Below are 23,014 nucleotides of genomic sequence, written 5' to 3' on the forward strand. Positions count from 1 at the left end.
TTTGGTCTACCTCACCGGCGGTTCGACCATCTCCACGTGGACATTGTGGGGCCTCTTCCGCCGACCCAGGGTATCACCCACCTTCTGACCATGGTGGACCACTTCACGCGGTGGCCGGAGGCCATTCCGTTGGCATACACTTCAACGGCTACGTGCGCTGTCCGCGCACTGGATAGCTCGCTTCAGGGTGCCGGCGCACATCTCCTCAGACTGGGGGCTACAGTTCACCTCCGAGCTGTGGTCAGCCATGGCTCGTTTGCTGGGGGTGCAGCTGCACCACACCACGGCTTACCACCCGCAAGCTAACGGTCTGGTGGAGAGGTTCCACCGGCAGTTGAAGGCGGCATTGAAGGCACGACTCTCCGGCCCGGACTGGATGGGCAAGTTGCCGTGGGTCATGCTGGGCATATGGACCGCTCCCAAAAAGGACTTGGCCTCATCATCGGCGGAGCTTGTGTACGGGTCGCCACTCACAGTGCCCGGGGAATTCGTGCCGTCGGCGCCGGAGCAGCAGGGAACGCCCTCCTCCACCCTTCAACGCCTTCGCGAGCGAGTTGGCAGGCTCGCACCCGTCCCGACGTCCCGCCATGGGACATTTCGCCCACACGTGCCATTGGCCCTCACGGACTGCCCGTATGTTTTTCTGCGCCGTGATGCCCACCGGACGCCACTCCATAGACCATATGAGGGCCCGTTCCGGGTGCTGGAAAACGGGCAGTCGACTTTTGTCCTGGACATGGGGGGCCGGCCGGAGGCCGTGTCGATTGACCGTTTAAAGCCGGTGCACCTGGACATTGACCAGCCGGTGCTGGTTGCACAACCTCGGCCACGAGGGCGCCCCCCCCCCACGACTCCCTCCACCTGTCACTCCATCTGTCCTTCCGCCGGTCCCTCGACTTGTCCCTCCACCTGCGCCCCCGCAAGCCCCGGGATCTGCTGACTTCCGCACGCGGGCCGGCCGGGTCGTACGCCCACCGGTGCGTTTTGTGCCTCTGGTTCTGGGGGGGGGGGGGGGTCCTGTGGCGGCTCCTAAGGGTCGTGCCATTATACTGCCGAAACCCTCGGCACAGGAGTGGTGCAGTCCGGAGGCGGCCCTCAGCCGGAGGGTTTAAAAGGCAGGGTTTGGGTGCCATCTTCCTCTGGTTTTGTCTTCCCTTCAACCGGGAGGAATACAATAAAGGTGCTTCTCAAACACTGGACTTCGTGCCTCCTTTTGAGACCCACGCACCACATCCCCTTTATTCTAAGACTGTGGCCCATGGTTCTGGACACGCCCAACATTGGGAACATTTTTCCTGCATCTAGCTCGTCCAGTCCTTTTACAATTTTATATGTGTCTATAGGATGTGTCTATGTACTTCATAATACATTATGCTACTACCATCAGCAGTTGTTTCATCAATGATGATAAGCGAGCCAGTACCTACAGCAGCCATTGATGTCCAGGCCATAACACCCCCAACACCGTGTTTCACAGATGAGGTGTTATGCTTTGGATCTTGGGCAGTTCCTTCTCTCCTCCATACTTTGCTCTTGCCATCACTCTGATAAAAGTTAATCTTTGTCTCATCTGTTCACAAGACCTTTTTTCAGAACTGTGGTTGCTCTTTTAAGTACTTCTTGGCAAACTGTATCCTGGTCATCCTATTTTTGCAGCTAACCAGTGGCTTGCATCTTGCAGTGTAGCCTCTGAATTTCAGTTCATGAAATCTTCTGCGGAGTGGTAATTGACAAATCCACAACTGACTCCTGAAGAGCGTTTCTGATCTGTCGGTCAGGTGTTTGTGGATTTTTCTTTATTATAGAGAAAATTCTTCTGTCATCAGCTGTGGAGTTCTTACTTGGCTTGCCAGTCTCTTTGCGATTAGTAGGCTCACCAGTGCTCTCTTTCTTCTTAATGATGTTCCAAACAGTTGATTCTGGTAAGTCTAAGGTTTGGCTGATGTCTCTAACAGTTTTATTCTTGTTTCTCAGTCTCATCATGGTTCTTTGACTTTCATTGGCACAACTTTGGTCCTCATGTTGATAAACAGCAATAAAAGTTTCCAAAGGTGATGGAAAGACTGGAGGAAAGATTAGGTGCAGAGAGCTCTCTTATACCTGCATTAAGGAGGCAATTAAACACACCTGAGCAATAATAGACATCTGTGAAGCCATGTGTCCCAAACATAATGGTGCTCTGAAATGAGGGGACAACGTATAAACACAGCTGTAATTTCTACATGGTGAAACCAAAATGTATAAAAATACCCTTTAATAAAATCTGTGCACTTTAACCACATATGATTTTTTTCTATTACAAATCTCAAATTGTGAAGTACAGAGGCAAATAAATAAACAATGGGTCTTTGTGGAAAAGCTGGAAAGAATGATCAGCACATATGTAAACAGTGGCTTGACTTCCATGATGCTTAAGTGCTGACAGACTGTGTTGGTGTGGCAAATTGGAATTACCCATTGCAGGACCTGTGGAATAGTTCAAATGCACTAAAGCAAGGTTGGTCATTGATCCTCACTGAATCTGAAGATAATGTTATTCAAACAGCGGCCCCCAGTGTGGCAACGGGGAGGAAGTGGACCCCATCTGAATCCATTCAGAGTGCTAAGTCTGCTTTTCATTTCCGGGATGTGGTTGGCCAAGTCCAACACGGGAGAGCCGGGCTCGGGCTCGTCCCAAAAGCTCCTCAATGGCACAAGGCAACATCAGTGCAGAAGAGACAGCTCGTGGTGGAGGAAGTGAGAAGACGGGATGAGGCAGAGCAACACGCCAAGGCCATCTCAATGGCCAAGCAGGGCCAATGGACTAACTGGGAAAGACTGGAAAGGAGGAAACTCAGCTGGCATGACATCTGTCAAATGGAAGGATCTCGGTTTTGCTTTCAGAGCCATTTATGATGTTCTACCATCCCCTACTACCTGACGCAGTGGTTCGGAGAAGACCCTGCTTGCTCCCTTTGCCTAGCACCTGCATCACTAAGGCTCATTTTAACAGGATGCACTATGAGCTTCGGCATAATCAAGTTCTCAGACAGCTGGCATCAATCCTGGAACAGAGGCGTAAGATCACAAATGCTTCCCCACAAACATCGGCAGGAAATGTCCACTTCACAACATTTGTACCAGCAGGCCAATCTCCAGAGCACCAGATAACATCAAAGGATGCAAGCATTCTGCAGTCTGCTCAGGATTGGAAAATGGAAGTGGACTTCGAAAAAAATGTCTGTGGGAAACACAAGCTTTGTGGCTACAACACTCCGGACAGACATGGTCCTGTGGTTCACAACAGCCAAGTTGGCATAAGTTGTTGAATTGACAGTTCCATGAGAAGATGGTGTCGAAGAAGCTTATAAGAGGAAAAATACCAAGTATTCTGAGCTGACAACTGAAGCTGCCCAGAATGGCTGGATGACCAAGATTTTCCCTGTTGAAGTGGGATGCAGGGGATTTGTTGCTACATCTATGACCAGGCCATTAAAGAAAATGGGGGTGAGGGGTTGCTCCCTCTAACAAGCAAACAAGTCATTATCAAATTCTTCAGAAAAAAGCAGCAATTGGATTTAAAAACATAGAAAATAGGTGCGGGAGGAGGCCATTCGGCCCTTTGAGCCAGCACCACCATTCATTGTGATCATGGCTGATTGTCCCCTATCAATAACCCGTGACTGCCTTCTCCCCATATCCCTTGACTCCACTAGCCCCTAGAGCTCTATCTAACTCTCTCTTAAATCCATCCAGTGACTTGGCCTCCACTGCCCTCTGTGGCAGGGAATTTCATAAATTCACAACTCTTTGGGTGAAAACGGTTTTTCTCACCTCAGTCTTAAATGACCTCCCCTTTATTCTAAGACTGTGGCCCCTGGTTCAGGACTTGCCCCACATTGGGAACATGTTTCCTGCATCTAGCTTGACCAGTCCTTTTATTATTTTATATGTTTCTATAAGACATCCTTCTAAACCCCAGTGAAAACAAGCCCAGTTTTTTCAATCTTTCCTCATATGATAATCCCTCTAATCCACAGAAGCTGATCCTGAATCTATTGAACATTGGAAAATGATCACCAATGCATCCACTATTTCTAGAGCCACCTCCCTGAGGACCCTGGGATGCAGACCATTAGGTCCAGGGGATTTATCATCCTTCAGTCCCATTAGCTGACCCAATACTATTTCTCGCCTAATGAAAACTTATTTCAGTTTCTCTACCCCCTTAGATCCTCTGTCCTCCAGTACATCTGGGAGATTGTTTGTGTCTTCCTTAGTGAAGACAGATCCGAAGTACCTATTTAACTCTTCTGCCATTTCCTTGTTGCCCATAATAATTTCACCCGTATCTGCCTTCAAGGGACCCACATTTGACTTTGCTACTATTTATCCCTTAACATATCTAAAGAAGCTTTTACAGTCCTTCTTTATATTCCTGGCCAGCTTCCCTTCGTACTTCATCTTTTCAGCCCGTATTGCCCGTTTTGTTTCCTTCTGTTGTCCTATGAAAGTTTCCCAATCCTCTGGCTTCCGGTTACTCTTTGCTGCGTTAAGAACACAGTGGATTTGGATCAAGAAGGAGAGATAACAATTGGGCTGCAAGATGAAGACAGGAGGGTATGGAATTGAGGGGGGGGGGGGGGGGGGGGGGGGGGTTTAACTGAGACACCAGGTATCACTGTTGAGCCCTCTGGAGATGACCCCCCACCTGATGACCCTAATGACGTACCTACCCTACCTTTCATCACTCCAATCCCACTACAAATAGCAAGAGTGGCGACTTATTACAGGGATTGAAACATCAAGTCCTATTAGCTCTACTATTGTCCCAAACATTATGGAGGGCACTGTAATCAGGTTACCATTGTAAGCATGTAGCCAAGATTGAAAGAGCTGGGATGTGCAGTAAGCACAAGGAAGTGATAAAAAAAACCCCTCAGAATTGCACCCTCAGCAATCAACTTTGATACTGCTGCTCAGTAATTTAGTGTCCTATTGGGGTATACAGGTCCCCCACAGTGAATAACTGCGTTAGGTTCTTACATAATCCATCATTGTGCAGAAATTAGTAGATAAACTTTGTCAGGGTTATCAGATGCCATGGATGGTAGTAAAATAATTCTATAGTTATTCAGTGAATATTCAATCAACAGTGGAGACGTACAATCTCAAGCATCCTACAGAGAAACAATCAGTGCCTGCTGGAATGAACACTTTGAAGTACTTTTCCAACCGAGATTTTCTCGTCAATGCAAATATGCTCAGTTCTATCCAATTGTACACTAGCCACCACAATCCTAGCACCATTCTTGGCTGGCAAAGCAATTCTCCGTTCTCAGAATGCCACATAATGACATGTGGCCATGGTCCATACAGATCTGTAACATTACCAGGGCAGAATGGGATCAGACAAGACTCAGTCATCATATCAATGTTATTTTGAATTTCCCCCACTGCAACATGGTACCTCCCCTCCAACAAGCTTTTATCTGGAGTGCAGCTAATCTGTAGGACTCACAGAAAATTATTTGTTACATCATTTCTCCTTTCAGAACCAAGTCTACACCACCTCACAGGCAATTATTCCATCCAACCACTCACCAAACCATGTTTCCAGTTAAAGCACCAGATAATAGATCTGAAAAAGGATTCTGACCATTTTTTTGCTTTGGTTTAACTGGGACCATTCCTCATTTTTGCTTTGTTATTCAACATCAAACTGGGATGCCATAGAAACCATTCGGCCCTTCATCATTCAATATGATCATGGCTGATATGCATATACCTGCCTTCTCTCCATGCTTAGCCACAAGGGCCTCTTCTTCTATTATAGCTGGCCTTGGCAGAGAGTTCCAGAGATTCACCTCTGTGTGTGAAAAAAAGTTCTTCTCATCTCGGTTTAAAGGATTTCCCCTTTATCCTTAAGCATAGCTCTCTCTGTTATCTTAAGAATTTTGTAAGTTTCAAAGATCAATCTTCTAAATTCTAAGAGTATAAACCAAGTATCCAGGATAAGACGTCCTGACATCCCAGGAATCAGTCCCCAATGTATTTATATTTTCAAAGGTTCTGGAGTCCTGTGCTGAAACCTTGAAAAGTCTGCAAACTCCTGCACTCCTGGTAGACTTCACGATACAACTATGGAGAGCACTGAACACCTGAAGGTGTTTAGGAACAACTGGCTGAATTTACCAGCATCCAGCCTGTATGCAGCTGATAAACCATTTAAATTGCATTGGTTGGTATGCCTTTCGACTACTGAATGCAAGTTTGGTCATGCTCTCAAGAGAGAGCATGACTATTGACACAAAGCAAATTACTTTCAAAATTGAATGTGCAGAAGCATTTGTAAAAGACTGTGATTAGACAGCTAAACTTAGTTGGGTTTTTACTTCCCTAATAGCTTTTGTAAAGGTTACTGTGGTACAAAGTCAGAGGCCATAAGGGCTTTAATCTGCATTGAAATAGCTGAACTCAATAATACATTTTAGCCTTCGTATCCACTGGGCAATGAAGGAAAAACCAGAAGCTCATTTGGCTTTTTGTTAGCAATTATTGGAACATGCTTTATTTCACCAGCGGGCAAGTATTTATCACAGCTGTGATTGTCAAACAAGCTTCTATTCGTCACCACCTAAGGTCATCCATTTAAATTGGTAATTTGGTAAAGTACAGGAGATCTGCTGGCATCGGAGGAACTTGCCCGCAGAAATACGAAGGTAACATGAGGGGGAACTTCTTTACTCAGAGAGTGGTAGCGGTGTGGAATGAGCTTCCAGTGGAAGTGGTGGAGGCAGGTTCTTTGGTATCATTTAAAAATAAATTGGATAGGCACATGGATGAGAAGGGAATGGAGGGTTATGGTATGAGTGCAGGCAGGTGGGACTAAGGGAAAAAAGTTGTTCGGCAGGGACTTGTAGGGCCGAGATGGCCTGTTTCCGTGCTGTAATTGTTATATGGTTAAATGTTTGTAAAGCTGAGGAGAAAAACGGAATATAAAATCATCCGAGTTCAATAGGATAAAGGTTAAATTTGCATATTGTGGTTGCACTCTTCTTCAGGGCTTGAAATTAGCGGTTGCCCGGGTGCCATTGACCACCCAAAGTGCTGCCAGGCAACCTAAACACCAAGTCATTTTGCCCGGCTTGGCACGCAGATACTGGTTTATACCGATACACAAAAAACTGGAGTAACTCCGCGGGTCAGGCAGCATCTCTGGAGATAGGAACGTGACCTTTCGTGTCGGCGACGACTGTATTGCAGGGCAAAGATACTAGGTGCGTGGTGACGAAGGGTCGGAGCGAATGACAGGCCCCGAACAGCGGCATCAGCAGCCGCGACAGTGGCTCCACCGCCTCCTACTCCCGCATCCCGCCCGGCGGAAGGAGGCCTCCCTCTCCCTGGCCTCGGCGTGCGAGAGGGGTTGTTTTGAAAGCGCCGTTGGCGGATTTGCAAGCAGTGGCCGCTATCGCCCTGATAACCCCTTATCCTGGGACCACTCCTCTCCATCCCGCACTGATCCCCATTCCCTCCTCTATTCAGTCCTCACTGACATCCCTTGTGCTCCCCTCCCCATCTACCCCCCTCCCCCCCCCAATCTATTCATCACCCTACCCACCTCGCATGAATTCTCCTGCCACCCCCCCCATCCATCCTACACTGGTCCCCCAATTCATCCTGTACCGACCCCTCACCCCATCCATCCTGCACTTCTCCCCCCATTCATACTGCACTGATCCTCCCATTCATCCCGTACTGACCTACCCTCCGTTTACCCTGCACCAATCCCTCCCATCCATCCTGTAGTGATCTCCCCATTCATCTTTTACATTAATTGCAGCGTAAAAAGAGCAGAGATATTGTATTATAACTTTGCTGCATGTCATTGTGGTATATATCATGTCTTGATTGGTAAATATGTTTAGTTTGTGAGTTATTTGAAGCAGAAATAATATGTGAATGTAGACAAAAGTGCTGGAGAAACTCAGCGGATGCGGCAGCATCTATGGAGTGAAGAAATAGGCAATGTTTCGGGCCGAAACCCTTCTTCAGACCGATGGGTTTTGGCCTGAAACGTTGCATATTTCCTTCGCTCCATAGATGCTGCTGCACCCGCTGAGTTTCTCCAGCACTTTTGTCAACCTTCGATTTTCCAGGATCTACAGTTCCTTCTTGAACATAATATGTGAATACTTCATTGAGCATAATTCCGACTGGTAACTACGCACTTCGTCCGAGCACATTATCGCACGCGTCATGCAAACCATCTTAAATGACCACCTAAACGGTCATTTGGCAACCTAAAAAGCTGACAAGGTTGCCCGGCTGGCAACAGGGAAAAAAAAGTTAAATGAGAGCACTGTTTCTTCCTAATCTCATCAATATGTTTTGAGTGCCTAAAAGTTAAGCTATATATTCATTTATCTACCTCTATTCCTTGCACAATGTATGTGTTTTAAAGTCTTCTTTGGATACCAAATTGATTTAAGGGACATGTAGATCAGGCAGTAAAGCATGTGGATTAGACCTAAAAAAACTCAGATAGTATTTTGAATGATTTAAGGACATTTGATGCCCAGATTGTTGAAACACAAGGTGCTACATTCATTACAAGTTAGCAGTTAGTGTATCAAAAGGAGACACATTAATCGTCAACAATAACAGTATAACAAATACTGTTGACACTGCTAAATACACATGTTGTTCCACCAATTTTTGTTTAATAAATGTATAGTAAATATAAATTAAATGTATTCAAAATAAGCTTTTCAACCCACAATGTCTGTGCTTGATGCCAAGACCAACCCTTATCTGCCTGCACATAATCCAAAAGCCTCTTAAACGCCACCAATGGCCGTGCATTTCAGTTAGACTTTGTTTTAACTTTGAAAACTGTCATGCAAAGATGCTACTTAGGATAAACAGTCTTTATTATTAGTTTATAAACCTTTGCACTCGGATGTAGTTGATGAGTCGTAACATGCAGTGATTTAGTCTCAGATGACATGCCACAAAAGTTCTACTTCTGGGATGCTTTGGTAGCTTCTGATAGGAGCTGCACTCAGGGGATGCCTTACCTTCTGTCATTATTGGTTAGGCTTGTTTTTAAATATCTCCGATATATGAAGACACTGTCAAGGATTAGCACTTAATTTATTTTAAGCAATTTTAATAATTTATGCATAAATTATTAAAATTCATTTTCTTGCTAATCTCCAGGAAACTTTATTCAAGTGAATGGTATTTCTAATCCAATGACAGACAGTTGTCTTGGACAGAACAAGGCCCCACAAGTCCAGGACACACATCCATTTTCTGCCTCTTGTTTTATGCTTCATCTTATCATTTATTTTTCATTTTGTCCTACCAACTTAGTTTCATTCATCCCAAGCTCCATTTTCCCTCCTCTGCCTTTAATTTTGTTCTTTCTTCCCACTTACACATCCACATTTCTCCCCTACCTTTCTGCACTCAATGCAATTTCATGAATTTTATAAATTGTGCATACATTATTTTACCATTCTGATCAATGCATGATTAAAGGGATCATAACTATAATGATGTAATTACAAGCAAAACAAGCACTTTTTTTCCATAATTTGAGGGCAACCACTCTCTTGTACTGGTTTGTTTGCTTCTACTTTAGACCCTATCAATGTCCTTCGACTATGTCCATTTGTACCAACCCACTCTCGTCAAAGAACATAGAATTCCCATACCCAGAATTCATTAAGTCCTTGCTATTTTCAGCTGCATTCAAATTGGATGAGCAATGATTCATCAGCTGTAGGAGAATGGTAAATAGTAATCAAAAATATTTCCTTTGTTATGTTATCAAACATCATGAGGTCTGAACTTAATGTTAAGGACTCACAAATGCCAGTGTACCTTTGCGATAACATGTCTCCTAGGTGCGTCTTGTAATGTTTCAGAAAGTGAAGCAAGGAGACTGCCATCGACATCAAAGCAGTACTCGACCAACTGCAGGAAAACTTGGTCAATGGGTGTGAAGGGGAAAACATTAAAAATGTTAAATTCATTATTTGCACAACGGAAAATGAATGTGGCTATTGGAGTTCAATTCTGCCAATCGCATACAATGCTGTAAAAGTTCCTTGGGGCACCATCCTATGCCCAGCCATCTTCACCTGTTTCATTAACATTGGCTGAGGATAAACAAACATGGTTTGGATTGCTTAAAATGCAAAACTAAGCTGTGACCAAGAGGATTCCACGAGGCTTCAAGGGGTAAATTGACTTGACTGTGATCAAGAACACGGTAGAACACGGTAGATGGAATGTAATGTGAAAATATGTGATGTCATCCACTTGAACATACAAAAGCAGAATAACCTTTAAAAGTAACACATTGAGAAAAGCTGACATTCAAAGGGAGCAAGGTGGTCTTGTACCATGTAACATGCAGTACAAGCAATTATAAAGGCAGATGGTATTTTAGCTTTTATTATGAGAGGATTTGAGTACAGGAGTAAAGTTACCTTACTGCAATTAAATAGGGGCTTGATGAGATTACATCGATATTTTTAAACCAAAGGTCATAACCCATTATCTACATTTGCATTTAAACCATACTCTCTCAAATTTAAAACATCAAAACTGTAAAACAATCAGTGACTAGACTGGAACCAAATCACCTCAGATGTTGGAACTCAGAATTAAAACTAGAAAATACAGAAGATGCATAACAAGTCAGGCTGCGTCTGTGGAGAGAAAAAGAGAGTTAATATTCCCGATTAATGAGTATTCCATAGAACTGGCAGAAGTTGGAGATATATCAGGTTTTAAGATGTGGACTAAGGGGTGGGGAGAAGTGAGGGAAAGATGGGAGGTACGCAGTAGGCTGGAATGCAGGAGAAATTAAATAATAAGTCTGACGCACACTGGGAAAAGAGGAAGGACAAAAAGGGAGGTCTAGGCAAAATCATTGGATTCAAAAGACTGAAGGAAGACAGCTATGTTTCAAATCAGAAGACAAAATGCTGATACGAGATTTGAAAAGCTTCATGAGAACAGTATTAAAGGCTGGGAACAGAGTGGGAGTAAGATGGCGAGTTTGAGACAGAACATTTTAGCACATGCTTGTGAACGGAGATATCCTGGAATGTTTTCTCAATATGGAAAGTATGAAGGGATGCAACCACAGAATTTTTAAATGAAAGGCATGCAAATCAATTACTATTTCAAATGGAGTCAATGTTGGGCATTAATGCTGGGAACAGAAGTTCAAATGGCATGCTTGGATACCTTGCTGTTGCACAAATCACCAAGAGTATCCTTGAAGGGAGAGATGACACAGATTATTGCAGATCTTCAAGATTTATGGATGCCCAGTCAAAATATTTAAGGCAGATATTTCAATATTTCTGGACACTGGGGATATGGAATTTGGTGATTAATGAACTTGCTGTACACCATCAATCCAAATCTCATTGAATGGCAGAACTGGGTCAAGAGGTTACATGGCCAAATCTGCTTCTGTTATGAGTCTGGTAGAGTGAATGGAGTCAAAGAAACCATGACATCACTGAGTACATGACAGAAACAGGCCCTAAGGCTCACTTTATCCATGCTGACCAAGTTGGCATGTTGGGCTGGTATGACATCCCTATAAATCCTTCCTATCAACATATTATCTGTCCAATTGCCTTTTAAATGTCATAAATGGCATTTGAGATATGAACTACTCACGGAGTGAAAAAGTTGCCCCCTTCCTTAATAACATCCTTTTTATAGCTGGGCGACCAGAACTGTACAAAGTACACCACATGTGTTCTCACCAATGACTTGTCCAGTTGCAGCATGATAATATCTTCCCAATAAAGCCAAGCTTCCTCACTGACACTTTAGTAACTTGCTCTACCTTGTTCCCCAAGAGAAGGTCCAACGTTGCACCCTTTATCTCCAGAGCTTTCAATATATTGATTAATGATGATTAAGGAAACTATCTTGGACATATTTAACACATTTTATATCAATGTTACATCAATCAATGTTAATGTTAAAAGTATGTGACCTTTATAAATAGAATTTCCCCCCCCAAAGTAAGCATTTGTTTGTCAAGGGTATAATCATACACCCCAATTACTATTTTCAAATTCTCTTTTTAATGTATTTTTTGTCTTCTGTGTAATCTTTGTTTTATCTTCCGTTGACCCCATAATAAAGAAGAGACTAAATTTATAACAAATAAAAATGTAGTTTGTGTACTGGTATTCTTTCTCCAGTAAATAACCTGGAGCTTAATTTCTTGCTGCTAACCTGTTCTTCTTAAGACGTTGTGTGTTGTCTTGCTGTTTCCCAAAATGTAATAATACCTGATGTCCAACACAAGAACAACATTCCCACAGCCTGCACCAGTAATTTGATCAAGATACAACTTCCCTTTGTTTTCTAAAGTTCATTGGTCTTCATGATGTAAATATGCATTTTAATGCGATTTGTGAAAGTTTTCTGCTGTTGCATTCTGTGTTCCTTTTCCTCCACATTGCAATTAGCTTGGATATGTTCGGTTTGACATTTTTCGCCCTTTATACTTTAATATAGTTGCCCCGATTTTAGATTAATCTGCAATGTTACTTAATTCAGAGATTTCCAATGCACCATCCTTAACATTAATCAAAATAGTGAACCACACCAGACAAGACAGCAACCTGGGGGCACCATTAACTTCAAAGCTATCTATCTCTGTTAACTACAAGAGATCGATAGAAACTGACATCAAATTGAGAAGCTATGGTAGTCACTGAATTGCACAGACAGAAAAAAATTCAATCAATGAAAATATAAACAATCAAAAAGGAGGAAATATTATTTGGCAAAAAAATATGGATCATTAAAAAAAAAATCAAGCCAAATGTTAAGGAAATACAGCTGAAACAAACATAAGAATAGTGAACATGAAGGAACTACAAAAATTCACCATAAAAAATTCAAGGTGCTAGAAGGAGATTGGATAAAACATTGCAAACTTGCCATTGTTTGAGAAAATACAATATATTGCCGTAACAACAGAAAGTCAAAGCAACAGATTGAGAAACAAACAAATTACAGGATTGGAGAATTCACTCATTTCCAAATATCTACTACTTAAATGTTTTTCGTCAGGAACTTCCCACAACATTAACTACGGGGCTGAAAACAAGACATTTGAGCCGAATAGAGAAACTGTGATAAAGAAATCGGGCGTCGCTTCGCCCTAAATGACATTTTCAACTGGTAGTGTGAGCGTATTATTGACAAATTACCCTTTTACAGGCTAAAAATATTTGTTCACGTTTTGCTTAATGGAAAGCAAACACAATTATCATAGTGTTTTGTGCCCTTAGATAATCACAAGGTTATTTATCTGTGAAAATATATCAGCCATAAGGTAGCACTTTACATAAACTGTGAAGGCATGCTTTGATATACTATCACCATCTTCAAAACATTTATTGCCTGGCTGTTGTTTACCCAATATCTCTGGTTCTGGATGAGCCATACTTTCCTCTAGTTAAACATTGGGAAGACAATCCCAGAGCAAACTCCATCCTGTATAGATTGCAGTTCCCCATCTTCAATTAAAGTACTTAACCTCATTTGGTATCCATTCAGCAGGCAATGTAACACGTGTTCCTCTGGTGCAATGTTAGCAGTGAAAGGAAATATAAAATTTGCATTATATTTAACATTTTGCAGTAAACATTAAAACATTTTGTTCTTTATTACCTAATCTTCCCTTACTGAGCTTCTCATGCTAAATTATGTCCTAAAAGCTGTCACTATCCAGCATCTTATTGTGCACTTGGAAGTAAACTAAATTCACAGATAAGATTGATCTCAGTACCAAGTTTTACCCAAACTTTGTAAAGCCAACAATGGCATACAAGTCACTATTATTTGATATTAGCTAACTAAGGTTAGACCAATGATGGGATTTCTCTTGTTCCCAAGATTCTGTGACTTATTTAGATTAGTGTGTCATCAGAGTATTTTAGTGCAATACAAATGGTGCACTGTAGTGTCCTGACTGTGTGTTTAATGTAAAGCACAAGTGACAATAAAAGCCATTTTAGAAAATCTTTGAGAAAGTGTTAAAACTGCTTTATTTGTTGGTGCACAAAAAAGCTGGAGAAACTCAGCGAAATAGGCAACGTTTCGGGCCGAAACCCTTCTTCAGACTGAAGAAGGGTTTTAGCCCGAAACGTTGCTTATTTCCTTCGCTCCATAGATGCTGCTGCACCCGCTGAGTTACTCCAGCTTTTTTGTGTACCTTCGATTTTCCAGCATCTGCAGTTCCTTCTTAAATGCTTTATTTGTTGAACAGGTTCAAAGGCTAAGGGCCATCCTGCTTTGTAGGGGTGATATGTAGATGCAGGTTGTTAACCTGCAAATTTGGGGTGTGTAGAAACATGTAACTTATACCTGTACATAGAACAGTACCGCACATGACAGAACCTTCAGCCCACAGTCTCTGCGTCGGACATGAAGGCCAGCAAAAGCTCGCACATGAGCCAGATCCCTTAATTTTTTGCATATCCATGGGCTGATCTAAAAGCCGCTTAAACACCGATTGTATCTGTTTTCACCACCACCACTGGCAGCATGTTCCAGGCACCCACCACCCTCTGCATTAAAAAAATGCCTTGCACATCTCCTTTAAATTTTGTCCCTCTCACATTAAAACTATACCCTCTAATCTTTGACATTTCCACCTTTGGAAAATGGTTCTGACTCTCTACCCTATCTATGTCTCTCATAATTTTGTATACTTCTATCAGCTCTTCCCCTCAGTATTCAAAAAAGACAGTGTAAAGCCCTGACACAAGTGGTAGTTGAAATACTATTCAGATGTTGATTACTTTAATGCACAGCATGGCCCAGTTAAAAAAAAATAAAGTAGGTGCACAGTCTGTGCATTTTTTTTGTTGCATTTAAGACCAAATGAACATTTCCTTACAATACAATTTTTCATCATGGATGTTATTGTGAAACCCTCAGTCAATCTATGCTCCTCCTAGTCCCTTGAATACCTCTCTTTTTGGTTTGATTCAATGAACAACTACTTACAATATAATTTTTCATCGTGGCTTTTACTGTTAACCCCTCATTAATTCCACGGTCATTCTTGGCTCTGGAATACGTTTTTATTTTGCTTTGATGATCCCAATGAACATTTACTTACAATAGAATTTTTCATCATGGCTTTAACTGTGAAACCTTCAGTTACTCTGTGGTCCTTCTTGGTCCTTGGATACATCGCCGGCAGAGGTTTGTGGTTGGTCTTCCCCAGTGCGTTGACAGCTGGCATTTTATCTCTTCTGAGGCCAAAAACCACGAGATAACACCTGTTCTCCCAAGAAAATAAAACTGCGTCTGTTATTACTTTGCGAGGGTCCAACAAAGCCCTCGCTCGCAGCCTACTCGAAGGCCGGCGCCGTTGCTAAGAGAAGATATTGTTAAACAATCAGTGTCATTTCCGGCGTGTCACTGGCCGCCATGTGGCATCACGTGATAAACGCGACTTTGACTCGAAGCGCCGGCCCACCTTGTTCAACCCAATACACGAAAATGACAAATATGTCCAACATTATCTCTTTCCACTCTCTTTGATTCCTTTCAATTCTAGCCCGGTCCCTTTAATTCCACCTTTTATTTCGCCTTATCCAGCATTCGTGGCGCTTCAACTAGACTCTTCCTTTTGCAAATCTCTCGCCTCCTCTAATCTGCCCGGGTCGTGCCCGCCCGCCCGGCGCGTTCTAAACCAAAGATCATAGAAGGCTCTGGCTCTAGTTTCTTTGTTCTAAACCGCCGGGCGAGCTCGCGATGCTCTCGCTCGCCCCAACCCCCTGGCGCGAGCCCACGGTCTCCCGCAGCCGGGCAAGCACGAGCTGCCCATCCGCCCTGGTGTCCGCGTCCCGCACCTCGCTCGAGCCTCGGGCAGTTGACAAACAAACCCCGGGGCCCGTCGGACGTGCGCAGGTGCGGATCTGCGCCGGGTTTGCCCTCAGATAAACGCCCCCTCTGCACCAGGGGCAAAATTCGCCTCCGCTCGTCGACAGGACTTGCCCTTCCCCACTCATCAGCAGTCCAGTTTTGACAGAAATGATCGGTAGGTGACACCTGAAACGCCGTAGTTTATAATGTGCCACTTACTCCCGCCTCCCACACTGGGCCTGTCAAACACCTGCTTGGAAAAGGAAAGTTATTTAAAAAAAAAACTTTGATGGGAGTTAGAAAGGAAAGCAATAGTCTTTCACTTTGTGAGTGGTGTATTTTTGGAATTATAGTTTTGATTTATTTTCTGCTTAAATAAAACGTCCTCCCCGGTGGGGAATTGAACCCCGGCCTGACAGGCGGGGATACGCACCACTGTACTAGCGAGGACAGGTTATAGAACAAGGTGAAGGCAGCCCTAGTAAAACAATTGGTAGATTGTCTCATATGAATTCTGTTTTCGCATGATCTACCTATTTCCAAAATGATGATTGGAAGAAATGAATGCAAGCTTTTCAAAACACTTCAAACATTCCTTCCTGTATTGCAAATGTGTTGGATATAGATATCCACACCCACAGTGTGTATTACTATAAATAAGCCTGTTTTCTCACTGTTTCTGGAAATGGGTCCCGTTGTCGGTTTTTGATCAAAACATGGAAGTGGTGTGGGGGATCGGGGTTGGAGGTGGGTGGAGAGGAGATGGGGCTAATGAGGGAGTGGGTTGAGGGGAGATGGGGTGGTGGAGGTGGGGCTGGTGAGGAAATGGGGAGATGGAGATGGAGGGTCGAGGTGGGGAGCGAGGGCGCTCTGCACGTTTTGATCAAGTACTGACTGTCATAATGGAAAGACGCCCCTTGGCCGACCTCCATGCCAATCAAGTTGGTATTCTGGGCTAGTCACATTTGCCTACATTTGGCCCACAGCCCTCTAAACCCTTCTTATCCATACATTTGTCATGAGAGACCCAACGTCAAGAGGCCCTGGGAGTAGCGGAGCTTTTCTCAAGTTTTCTAATTGAAATGGCAAAGTTCAACACTGGTGTTGGCAACAGCATCTTCCTTTGTACAAAAATAAAACAAACAAACATGTTGAAAACTATGGGAAGAGAAAGAGATGACGATTCAAGTCATAGACCTTTTGTCTGTCTCTGAGAGATTAACTCAGTTTCTCTTCCTGCAAATGTGTTTGGTATTTCTAGCATTTTCACTTTTTATTTAGATTTCCAGTTGTTGAGGTTTTTATTAACATTAACCTTTTAATTAAGAGTCAAGACTGTTTAATTGTCATATGTACCGGTAACCGAACAATTAATTTCGTATTTGCAGCCGTTTTACATTACGTTTTACATTACTACATTAATGCTTTAACACACATAAATATACAATAATCATCAGTGACACACAGTAACCAGAATAGTGCAAAACCGAAGTATGTAGTGCAATCAAAACAAAATCCATATATAAATCATAATTACTGAGGTAGGGTTCTGGTCAGTGTGGTACAGTGTAAGTGTCTGGTGGTTGCTGAGAAGAATTTGTTTTTAAACCTGGAGGTCACAGTTTTTAGACTCCAGCATTTTTTGCTTTTATGTCAAAGCATCGCGCTGGCTTATTTTAACAATTAAAAAAAGATAAAACAATTTGGAAATTTTACAACCAGCTCGTGAAAGAAAAACGACCAAAAATTCAGAATAAAAGTGTTAATTAACAAACATCAAGCACAATTTGGGATCTTTCTTTAAGAAATTAGTTGAATGGTGAATAGGATTAATATTCCATATCTATCCATTTTAAGGTAATACCTACAAGAAAAAAATGCTGTAGGGGTTACAGGAACCATTTGAAATATTAATGTTATGGGAAAAGGATTGGCAAACTTAAGTACAATAGAAGTAGTGTTTACCGTATTCCTTTCCGAAATACTTTACATCTTCTCCAGTAAATCTTCTGGGCACTTGTACCAATATTGAAATGGTATACAGGTACTCCTGCATGTGCTGAACCTGAGGCAGCAAGTGACTCAGACTATTATTAATGGGATCAATAAAGTCGTGGATGGGACCATGCTAATAAAGGCAGGATAGACTTGTGTAGAAAGAAATCTAAAAGTGAAAGTAATCTAAATTTAATAACAAAGGGATGAAAGTAAAGTTCTGAAAGTCAACAAAATCATGAACACTTCTGGTTTCCAGAGCCACACTGTATGTTAGTTATGAAAATGAAGCAAAAATATGAGAAAGATGAACAATGAGTTTGGTCATAGATATAAGGATGTAAGACAGATAGTGGGCAAAATGACCCATTCTTAGTCATGTGTATGACCAAAAATATGAAAAATTGTGGAATATATTAGTTATATTTTGTACTGTACATATGATTGATATATTTTTTTGGTTTATTAAGTGAAATTTTAATGTTATACTGACAAAGTTTGTTTAGGGTCAGAGGTCAAATATGACGGGTCACGTGTGCGACACCACACGGAAGCATTTTTTTCATAACTCAGTTTTATCTTACAAACTTGTGAATTTTAAAAAGCTAGAATGTTCATATTTTTAGCAGACATGCATTATAATTCTGTAGGTAGGAACATAGCAATGAATAAGATTAATCTCTTACAAGAATCTCTTACAATGTTTTATGTGATGACATTTGGTCATGTGTGTGAAGTTTGGTTCACTTTCCAAAGAATGGCCCTTACAAACTCTATGAATTTCAAAAAGCTAGAATGTTCATATCTTTATCAGACATGCATTATAGTTCAAGAAGGAACTGCAAATGCTGGAAGATCGAAGGTACACAAAAATGCTGGAGAAACTCAGCGGGTTCTCCCCCTCCCCCTCTCTCCCCCTCCTCTCTTACCCCCCTCCCACCCATCTCTCCCCCTGCTCTCTCTCCCCCTCCTCTCTCTCCCCTCCACTCTATCTCCACCTCCACCAAAATTTATTTTGGCAGAAGGTGGTGAATCAGAGGAATTCATTGCCACATGCGACTGGGGAGGCCGAGGTATTGGGTATTTTAAGGCAGCGATTAATATGTTCTTGATTAAAGACATCACAGGTTACAGGGAGAAGATGGAAGAATGGGGTTGAGAGGGAATAAGATCAACCATGATTGAATGACGGAGTAGACTCGATGGGCTGATTCGCCTAATTCTGCTCCTATGTCTTAGGGTCTTAGGGACCAGCAGCAACATGACAACAGTCAATGAATGTTTGAACGTTTTGTAAATCTTACTGCAAGTAGGCGTAGGCTGCATCATTTGTTGAGGAGTTGCAAATAGAATTGAACATTCTTCAATCTTCTGTGAACTTCTCATTTGACATATGATGAAAGAAGGCCATTAAAAGATAGTTTTTAGATTTAGGACACCGCACAGTCAATTGTGCATCTGCAATAAATCACTTGATGATAACATTAATGCTTTATAGGTTGGATATGGTCAACTAGCCATATATTTGAGATCTTGGTGTAAAGTAGAAATGTATATTTACTATGTATTGAATATTGTACATGCCCTCTATTCTCTGAATGGTCCTCTGGGGATGTAGAACTGATGATTTTCCATTGAACGAACTGGTGACAAAGTCAAGATTGGAAAGCCCTCTATCCATATCTGTTGCTGGCATTGATGACTTTATACTGCATCTGTATGAAATATGTTGTTTGATGGAATCAATAGTAAGGCATTGCTTTCTGGCGAAAACGTGCAGCTTTGTTTGGTGAAATCTATATACTATTAAAAGTCTCATCGTGTGTGTGTGTGTGTGTGTGTGTGTGTGTGTGTGTGTGTGTGTGTGTGTGTGTGTGTGTGTGTGTGTGTGTGTGTGTGTGTGTGTGTGTGTGTGTGTGTGTGTGTGTGTGTGTGTGTGTGTGTGTGTGTGTGTGTGTGTGTGTGTGTGTGTGTGTGTGTGTGTGTGTGTGTGTGTGTGTGTGTGTGTGTGTGTGTGTGTGTGTGTGTGTGTGTGTGTGTGTGTGTGTGTGTGTGTGTGTGTGTGTGTGTGTGTGTGTGTGTGTGTGTGTGTGTGTGTGTGTGTGTGTGTGTCACGTTACGCATATTTGTCCCGTGGTCGTTCCTCTCAAGTTTCCTTCAGATTTGATGTTATATTTCACATTATTGACATTTAAACGTTTCAAAAACCCATATTCTCAGAATAACTGTCACTGTGCTATGAGAGGTTTCTGACAGTTTCAGGGATGACGTCACAATGACATCTCACAGACCAGTGTGTCGGGGGGAGGGGCTAGGCCAAGAGACATAGAAAGAGATACAGGCAGAGAAAGAGAGAGAAAGAGAGAGAGAGAGAGAGAGAGAGAGAGAGAGTGAATATTGCCTTGGGGAACAGGTTGCATTGGTGTACCAGGCCTCCCGTTGAGAAAACGGGTGAGTGGTAGAATATGAATACAATCAAGTCGGCCGCAGCGCACAGATAAAGGGCACAACATTTAGTGCAAGATAAAATTTGATTAAAGACAGTTCAAAGGTCTCCAGTGAGAGCACGGAATGCTGCTTTCAAGTCCAGGGACAAAGTCGCCCTTAATACTGCTAGGGCCAACTTGAACCGGGGCGTGAGAACAGCCAAGCGTGCCTATGGACAGAAAATTCAGGCACACTTCACGGACACTAAGGATCCCAAGCGCCTGTGGCAAGGCATCCAGTCTATCACCGGCCACAGGCCTACACCCCCACCGTGCGAGGACAACACAGACTTCCTCAACACACTTAACACCTTTTTCAACCGGTTTGAGGAGGACAACACCACCACACCAACAAAAGCCCCTCCCTGCCCAGACCATGAAACACTTCACCTGGACCCAGCTGATGTGCGGAGGACCCTACTCAAGGTGAACCCCAGAAAAGCTGCAGGTCCTGACAACATGTGCTCAGAGACTGTGCTGACCAACTCACAGAGGTTCTCACGGACATTTACAACACCTCTCTGAGCCAAGCCATCATACCAGCATGCTTCAAAGCCACAACCATCATACCACTACCCAAGAAATCCCCAGTCTCAACACTGAACGACTACCGGCCCATAGCACTCACATCCATCATGATGAAGTGCTTTGAAAGGTTGGTTAAGGCCCATATAACACCCAGTCTCCCCTCTACACTTGACCCATACCAGTTTGCTTACCGTCCCAACCGTTCCAATGATGATGCCATAGCAACAGCACTCCACCTAAGCCTGGCTCATCTGGAAACCAAAAACAGTTACGTGCGGATGCTGTTTATCGACATCAGCTCCGCCTTCAATACAGTCATCCCCCAACATCTGGTGAATAAACTCGGCGAAATAGGTATCAGCACCCCACTATGCAACTGGTTACTGGACTTCCTCACTGACAGACCACAGACAGTAAGAGTTGGCAAGAACTCATCAGAGACCACCATCATGAACGCCGGGGTCCCACAGGGATGTGTGCTGAGCCCTCTGTTGTTCACGCTGATGACTCATGACTGTAGTGCCAAGCACAATTCGAACCACATCATCAAGTTCGCAGATGACACTACAGTGGTGGGCCTCATCAGCCACGATGACGATTCAACCTACAGAGAGGAGGTTCAACAACTCATCAACTGGTGTGATATCAACAACCTTCAACTCAATGTCAACAAAACAAAAGAAATAACTGTGGACTTCAGGAAGAAACAGACAACACACACCCCACTTACCATCAATGGCAGTGCAGTGGAGTCTGTGAAAAGCACCAAGTTCCTGGGAGTGCACATCACAGATGATCAGACATAGTCCACCAACACCATCTCCCTAGTTAAGAAGGCACAGCAACGCCTCCACTTCCTTCGACGGATGAGGAGAGCTGACCTCCCCCCCTCTGCCCTCACAACCTTTTACAGGGGTGCCATTGAGAGCATTCTTACCAGCAGTCTCTCAGTCTGGTATGGCAGTTGCTCTGCTGCTGACCAGAAGGCCCTACAGAGAGTGGTGAGGACAGCGGAGAAGATCACCAGATCACCCCAACCAGCAATCCAGGACCTATACCCATCTCGCTGTCGCAAGAGAGCAAGCAATATCATCAAAGACACCACCCACCCAGCACACAAACTGTTCACCCTCCTACCTTCCGGTAAGCGCTACCGCAGCATGCAGAGCAAAACCACCAGATTCAAAAACAGCTTTTTTCCTCAGGCCATCAGACTACTCAACACACTTAAGAAAATTCCATGAACAGTACCCAAACAAAGACAACAAACTGTGAAAATAACTTTGGCTCAATGTCTCCAGTACGGAATTTGCACTTTTTCTATATTGCACCTTTCATTGTTGCACCCTGTTTAAAATACCTCAAAGGTTTTGCTACATTTTGGCATACTGTGAATATTTTAATATTTTAAATAATGTATGTCTATTGTCTATTTTTATTGATATGTTGTCTGTCTGTGTTTTTAATATTACTTGCACATTTGGAGTATGGGGAAACGTAATTTCGATCCTATGTGTAACTACTGTTGCATAATTGAATTGACAATAAAGTTACTTTGACTTTGACTTTGAGGTAGATGGGAGGTCAGGACCGCGCTCTAGCAGGTGAGAGGATGGTTCAGTTGCCTGATAACAGCTGGGAAGAAAGTGTCCTTGAATCTGGAGGTGTGCGTTTTCAAACTTCTGTACCTCTTGCCTGATGGGAAAGGGGAGAAGAGGGAGTGACCAGGGTGAGATTGGTCCTTGATTTTGCTGGCTGCCTTGCCGAGGCAGTGTATAGTGTAAATGAACTCAATGGCCATTTATATGATTGTCTTTGTAGAAACAGTAGGCATTATTCAACATTATATTACTATTACAATAGTGACTACGTTACAAGAGAACTGAATTGATTATAGAGTATTTTAGTTTTGTTTAAATACGCATTATTTATTCTGTTTGGGTAAAATTATAACACTGAGTATATTCTTTGTAAACATGCCTTGTCAGACAGTAGATTATCTTTTGAGGTTAACCAATCAATTTAATATTTTTGTTAGAATATGTCAGATCCAGTCTTATACATCAAGCAGCAATTACAGTATCTTG

The 23,014-nt window shown here is 42.8% G+C and overlaps 2 protein-coding genes across 6 annotated transcripts in view; one reads left to right on the forward strand and one right to left on the reverse strand.

The window, feature by feature from the left end:
• The window catches only part of LOC129699538 (parkin coregulated gene protein homolog), a 203,427-nt gene extending 187,994 nt beyond the window's left edge, over positions 1 to 15,433 (reverse strand). Inside the window, exon 1 of the mRNA XM_055639427.1 lies at positions 15,167 to 15,433. Coding sequence (XP_055495402.1) covers positions 15,167 to 15,292 — 126 coding nt within the window. The 5' untranslated portion in view covers positions 15,293 to 15,433. The remainder of the gene's footprint in view (positions 1 to 15,166) is intronic.
• Positions 15,434 to 15,930: 497 nt separating this feature from the next.
• prkn (parkin RBR E3 ubiquitin protein ligase) overlaps positions 15,931 to 23,014 on the forward strand; it is a 702,314-nt gene continuing 695,230 nt past the window's right edge. For 2 of the 5 annotated variants that reach the window (XM_055639424.1, XM_055639422.1), the window contains exon 1: positions 15,942 to 16,093. In XM_055639424.1, coding sequence (XP_055495399.1) covers positions 16,087 to 16,093 — 7 coding nt within the window. In that variant the 5' untranslated portion in view covers positions 15,942 to 16,086. Of the gene's footprint in view, positions 16,094 to 23,014 lie in introns of all 5 variants that reach the window. The other 3 variants (XM_055639426.1, XM_055639423.1, XM_055639425.1) reach the window with 3 other exon arrangements.

Source organism: Leucoraja erinacea, chromosome 8, assembly GCF_028641065.1.
Source record: "Leucoraja erinacea ecotype New England chromosome 8, Leri_hhj_1, whole genome shotgun sequence".
In the NCBI taxonomy this organism is placed as follows: Eukaryota; Metazoa; Chordata; class Chondrichthyes; order Rajiformes; family Rajidae; genus Leucoraja; species Leucoraja erinaceus.